We start from the raw sequence: 6,428 nt of genomic DNA, 5'->3' as shown, positions 1-6,428 counted from the left end.
TGAATCTCTAATATTCTCTAAACTATATACTATAAATACTCAATTCTATAATATATTGTAGCCTATACATATATATGTTACTTTCATAATCAAAGTAGCAAGGTGTAGTCACAAAAGAGGGAGAGGTTCATACTGACACACTGCTGCCTGTAGTATTTCTATAATATTTATACATTTCTATGATCATTCAGTAGCATCTGTGCTGCTGAAAATACAGCCCCAGATCAAGCAACCTCTGTAACAACATATTTAAGGGGAGAAATGACTACAGATACAGTCTTTACTATAGATGTTTGGTGTAAGATTGGAGAGGAGCAGGTAATGTGACTGAGGAACTTGCACTGACCGCACCGCGCTCAGCTGCTACAGCTACATAATTCGAGGTAAAAGTTCATAACATCAATGTCCACATCCAGTATTAAATGGGCCTACAGGAAATATATATTTAGCCTATTAGCAGTTCTATTAAATCAAAATTATTATCACAATTCTAATATCAAGAATTAAGCTAGGCTCATATGATAATCCTGCAGACCTAGCCTTAATGGAATTTTTATAAGGCTATTGAGGAGTTTTTGTATTAATTTGACCTGTGCCCTCTTTCCCTAACCCTCCCATTGGACCAACCCCACTGTTCAAATTTAACTATGACCTATTGATGGTATGTTGTAATTGCTACGAATTTTGTTTTAAGATAAAAACACATGGATCATTAACACATAAAGCAGGAATATTCTTAAAGTCAACAGCCATACTAATGAGCCACAATGTCCATCCATCCATCCATGTATGCTAATTTAGTGTTCATCACTGGATGTCTGATGGCATACAGTCCGTATTTTATCTACAGTCTCTTTCAGGTGCTAATAATCAGTTATTTAGCCTATTACAGTAATTATTGCTTAGGTACGCTATGAAGCTAATGCGCCTCGCTAAATAATTGTTGTTTTTTTTACCAAAAAGTAAAAATTATAACACTTTATCAGTTCAACAGTCAGCGCGGTAGGAACAACAGGCACACACGCACTCATTCAACCAGTGTGGACGTTATAGATTCAACCACACTGAGACCAATGAATTCGTGTTTTGAAGTCAAGCTGTGATTTTATTCATCACAGTATGCCTCTGTCACACTCATACGCCGGGACACAAAAGACACAGGCAAAACCACACACGGACTGCATCAACTGAGCAACATGTTCTCCAGTCCTGAGGCCAAACTCAATGCACCCCCTCGAGATGTGTTACATGTCACACAGCTGTGTGTTTCGAATTCTCATTTTCATTCCTGGGCGACGGGGGAATCTTCCTGCTGAACTGACTGAAGCTGGCCGCCCTACACCTCGCCCTCGGCCCTCCACCTCCGTCCCCAGCCACGCTCGGTGGGGGTAGAGTACTGTAGCGGCCTGGAATGGGGATCTCCTGGGCTGGGTGAAGGATGTGGCTGCCTCGGGGGAGTGTAGTGTCCTTGGAGAAGAGGCTCTGGATGAGTTGGAATTTTTCCTTCTCTTCTCTCAAGAAAACGTCGACCAGGAGCTTCTTCTCCCGTTTGAGCTGCTCCACAATGGTTTTGGGAACATCTGGAATCACCCAGGCGACCACAAGGCTGAGGAACATGACCAAGTTCTGGAGGAAGGAGAGAGGAGGAAAAGAGGGGTGGATAAAAGGATGGTTAGCAAGAGAAACAGTTAAAAAAATGATGGATGTATTGAAGGAGAGCAGAGGAGGAATGCATGAATAAATAAATGACAATGAAGAAAGAGTGGTTGGTTTTACATTAAGAGGTTGAGTGCGTGACAAAAAGGGCAGAGTGAATGATGGAGTTAGACAAGTAAAAGTCCAGAAAGAGGAGAATATTTGTAAGACACAAACTGTGAATAAGAAGTGCAAAACATCAAAATCAAGTTTTTGCGTTTGTTTGAGCTGTTGTGTTTGAGGACATCTGGTAGACAGATAGTATCCATAGTGTTGCATGCAGACAGACGGAAAGAGCTGTTTACCAAATGAGCTGGACGCTAACAGACTGAGGCATCTGTAATATTCCCCATCATAATGAGAGCTGCTCTATGTTCCAACTAATTAGTAATGACTGACACATATACTCACATAATTACGCTGCCTAATCTGTCTTTTTATTAGACAAATCTGTTCCATAGAAGTGCAGACCACCACAACAGCACATATGAAAACTATCAAAGTAAAACGATGTGCCTGTTTGTAATTATGGTGCTGAAACTAACGTGTTTGCACCTGTGAGAGAGCTCTGACCTAAAGAACGGGTTCACAACTTCTTAAGTCTGTCTTAAAATGGGAGTGCAGGTGGTCGAGTGTTTAAGAGCGCATGCCACATACGCAGCAGAACCTGGTTCCACTACCGGCCGGCAGACCTTTCTGCATGTCACACCCCCCCCCCCCCCCCCCCCCCCCCTCCCATCATTGCCTCTCTCTCTACTGTAAAATAAAGGCGTCTATGCCCGAAAAAATCTTTAAAAAAAAAAAAGAAAAAAAAGGTCTGTCTTAAACAACTGGTCAGGTGAACATTGAGACATTCCTCCTGTTCATACTGACTATTAGATGATCCCTTACAATGTAAGTGATGGGAGCCAAAATCCACAAGGCTACTTTTGTGCAAAAACGTATTTAAAAGGTAATCTGAAGCTAATATGAAGCTTCAGCTGTCCCAATGAGTCAAATCAGGCAGATATATTTTAGTATTACAGTCTTTATAGTGCCAAAGTCCCTCTTTTTGTTACAATATTTCCATCACCACTCAACAGGGAAACACAATGAAGGAATTTGATGTGGCAGATATCCACTTGATATGACTAACTCAGGCTGCTGAAGGCTCATCTAAGCTTCAGATTTACTTATAAATGCATTTTTGCACTCAGTGACTGGGTGGACACACTGTGGATTTTGGCCCCTATTGAAAGCGCTTTTCAAAGGAATCCATTAATAGCCAGTATAAACAGGAGAAATAATTAAAATGAGGAAAAGCTCTTTCTGTCTTCATCTGGACGTCTGACTGTTGTTTTAAGACAAACTTGAACAATGCTTAATATGCTTGTTATTTACTATTGTGTCTTTCTCTCCATTGGTCATTGTGTTTTTTGAAGTGGTCTTAAATGTCTGCACCGCAGGGCCATGGCTTGATTAGCATCCGCTCAGCTAAATGAGCTCATACCTGGAACAGTATGACAAAGGCCAGTCTTGCAGCCAGGACAGACCAGTACTGTTTGGAGAACTGGTACGCATCTGGAGACCAAGGGGGTTCTCTGTAGTCTTTATACCTGGAATAAAACACATACATTCACTGTGATTAACAGGTGATTTTGAAGTTCAGATTCTTGAGGCTGTCTCAGACCTCCCTCCTTCTCCATTGCCTTCATCTTGCAACCCAAACTGATTTATCTCTACCTTGCCGAGCCTCATTAAAACACACTACTCCTCCACTTACCCGGACCCAAGTGTGATAATCTTTATTAGGATTCCTTCCATATTCCTTTAGTTTTCTTTGTAGTAAACACTAGTTATTGTGTTGGCAAGCAAACAACAGAAAACTTGAACCACATGTTGAGCTAACGACCAAAATGTTTGAAAATGAGACATGAGGGGGAAATAAATGCAGAGACAAGAGAATGAGAGCAAATTACAAATAGAGAGAGAATGAGATATGTGACAGGGGGAAGAAGATGTGTTATGTTTAGGGAAGCCATGTCAGATAAAACTCAACCACTCAAGAATTTAGTTGGACGGGCAGGTCAAGGATGTGTCATCTAGTATAACACAGACACACACACACACATGCAGCATGAAACAGCTGTGTGTCTGTTTTGGTCATCAGAGAAGTCCAAATTCAGTTCAAGGCTGAGTGGGGGATATAACAACCATGAATGAAAACATGTTCTTGAGCCCATCTTTGCTTGTTTGGTTGGTTTATTTATGAAATTAGGTCATTGTATAGATTTGGACCCATTTCGCTTTATTGTCTCATAAAAACAAAAAACAAAAACCAACCGGTTCATCATCATTGGCGCTGATATTTCCTTAATTTGTAACTGGCAGGCTGCTATGTTGAAGCGGGCCAGCTGAATGATTCTCATGTTGGTACATTACTTGTGCTGGTGTTGCATAAGCAGATTCTAAGAGGCCATAAGAATAATAACATGGTGTAGTAATATAATCTGTGGCAGTCAAACTAGTCAGCCGCCAGAGTTGTCATCTCTGAATTTGTTGGATTCAGTGCAATGAGAAGAAGAAGAATGATGTCAAGTTGCAGCTGTGGCTGAGAAAACAAGGGAGTGTTCTGGTTGCACATCAGTGTATGTAGAATAATGGAGAGAATATATGTTGCTTTCTTGTTGTTTTTTCTGTTGCTGTCCACTGACTAAAGAAGAAACTATTTAAAAAAACCCAACCCATTGGATTAGGGTAAACATCTGTTTACTGTCATTTATACACTGTTATAATGATGGAGGTCTATGTTAAACATGGTCAAAGGTCCAACACTTGATGTTAACATGTATTCTGATGGATAGGTTCAGCCATGTTTTTTTTGTTGGGTGCATTCATTCAGTCATTCATTCATTCATTTTTCCATACTGCTTATCCTCTAGAGGGTCGTGGGAGGGGGGGCTGTAGCCAATCCCAGCCAATCCCAGCTGTCATTGGGATGCATGTTGGATGTAATCACTCCTAAATGTCTACTTTAGAGTTTATATATAACATGACTATTTGGATGTCGTCAGTCATTCACATATGGGAATATTAAAGAACACAGCAGGATTCAGTCAACATAAACTCTTCAGCAAATCAGCCAGCTGACTGGAGCACGGATGAAGTTGAGGCTTTAACTGCTAAAAGGTCCAGTGTGTAGAATTTAGTAGCATCTAGCAGACTTGGTGAAAATAATATTCATAAGTATGATTTAATTAGTATATAATCACCTGGAAATAAGACCTGTTTTGTTTGTATTACTTGAGAATGAGCACTTTGTATCTACATAAGGAGTGGGTAGCCCTCCACAGAGGCCGCTATGTTTCTACAGTAGCTCTATAGGGATGATAATGTTTGTAAAATGTCATGACCTGTTTTTCTGTACTGTACAATTACATTAAATTCTGTTATTAATTTATTGTTCCACCTATCTGCAGGGCCTACGATTGGAAAATAGCAATTTTGCTAAAACCTGGCACAATGCATCTGTCATTGTTTTATACAAGGTTAATGTTTTATTGAGTTTTGTCCCTTCCCTTTCTAAATAAAATTACATTACACTGCTTGAAAAATTAGGATTTTCTAACCTTTCTAGGTAAACATGGTGTGCTTTTAATTGTACAGTTTAGGATCCATGAGGGCCAAAGTACAGGCCAGAGAGAGAACATTAAGCCGTTATGATACAGGCAGTAAAATTCTGTCTTATTTATTGAAGAGAGGAGTTTTGGGTAAACAGTAAAGGACGCTAGCTTTATGTCACAGTATTTTTTTAGGTTCTGTTCTCACAGTGGCTATTTTAAAAGTCATGTCAATTATATTTACATAGCACCAAATCATCCTTAAAGTTATCTTGGGGCACTCATCAGGTCTAGACTTTATAACCTTTATAACATTCCCCCATGAGTAAGCACTTGATGACAGTGACAAGGAAAAAACCCCTTTTAATTTCAAAGAGTCATCTTTTCCCTTGTGGGATACAAAGTACATCATATAGCATTCCTTTGAAGGCAATGATATGGAGACAGTTGCCTTCATTGTTAATCTTGAGAACATCTTTAGGCAGAAAAATGCATCCACCCCTCCAGTCCACTGAATGTACAACAGAGATACGTAGAGAGATTGTAAATTAAAGACAAAGCTGTGCATTATGTGGGCCATAGAACAGTCTACACAGCCACATTAATGCTTTAAGGACATTAAGATAGACATCAGACAGAGAGAAAATAAAATAAGAGCCAATGTATTTATCATTAATCAGACCACATAGTCAAGAGACTGAACATCAAGATAAAAATGTTCTCTGAAGTTCTGCAGACGCCACTGTACATATGCACAGAGCCTAGAGAAAAACTGAATGTGCAAACATTAGCTAACACACACACAAGTGTAATTCCTCTGCAGGTGCCTGCTTATCGTTTTTACTGCATGACCGACATCAAAGCACAGATGAAACTGTTCTAAGTCAAGATCACGCTATCCAAAGTGGTCGTGATCTTCAAAAGTATAGTGTCAGTGAACATGGAGGTAAGGTTATTAATACATGCAAACATTTGACACACTACATTGAAGACAGGAAGTATCCTATTTAAAGAATCACAGCTCCTTTTTCTTTGTTTGCTTGCAACATTTCGACCAACTACAGGTGTCCCTCGGGCCTATCTGTACTTTTTCATTTATGTCTACAGTCTTCACTCCACTGTGCTCTACTTCAA

General features: G+C 39.8%; 1 protein-coding gene across 1 annotated transcript in view; it reads right to left on the bottom strand.

Moving 5' to 3' along the window:
* Positions 1-1,251: 1,251 nt before the first annotated feature.
* Positions 1,252-6,428, bottom strand: part of ano2b (anoctamin 2b) — a 61,873-nt gene continuing 56,696 nt past the window's right edge. The window contains exons 24-25 of the mRNA XM_053343962.1: positions 3,185-3,290; positions 1,252-1,626 (exon numbers count right to left, since the gene is read on the bottom strand). Of these exons, the coding sequence (XP_053199937.1) occupies positions 1,252-1,626; positions 3,185-3,290 (481 nt within the window). The remainder of the gene's footprint in view (positions 1,627-3,184; positions 3,291-6,428) is intronic.

The sequence above is a fragment of the Scomber japonicus genome, chromosome 23, assembly GCF_027409825.1.
Source record: "Scomber japonicus isolate fScoJap1 chromosome 23, fScoJap1.pri, whole genome shotgun sequence".
NCBI classification, from domain to species: domain Eukaryota; kingdom Metazoa; phylum Chordata; class Actinopteri; order Scombriformes; family Scombridae; genus Scomber; species Scomber japonicus.
This window is presented reverse-complemented; position numbering and strand designations above follow the sequence as displayed.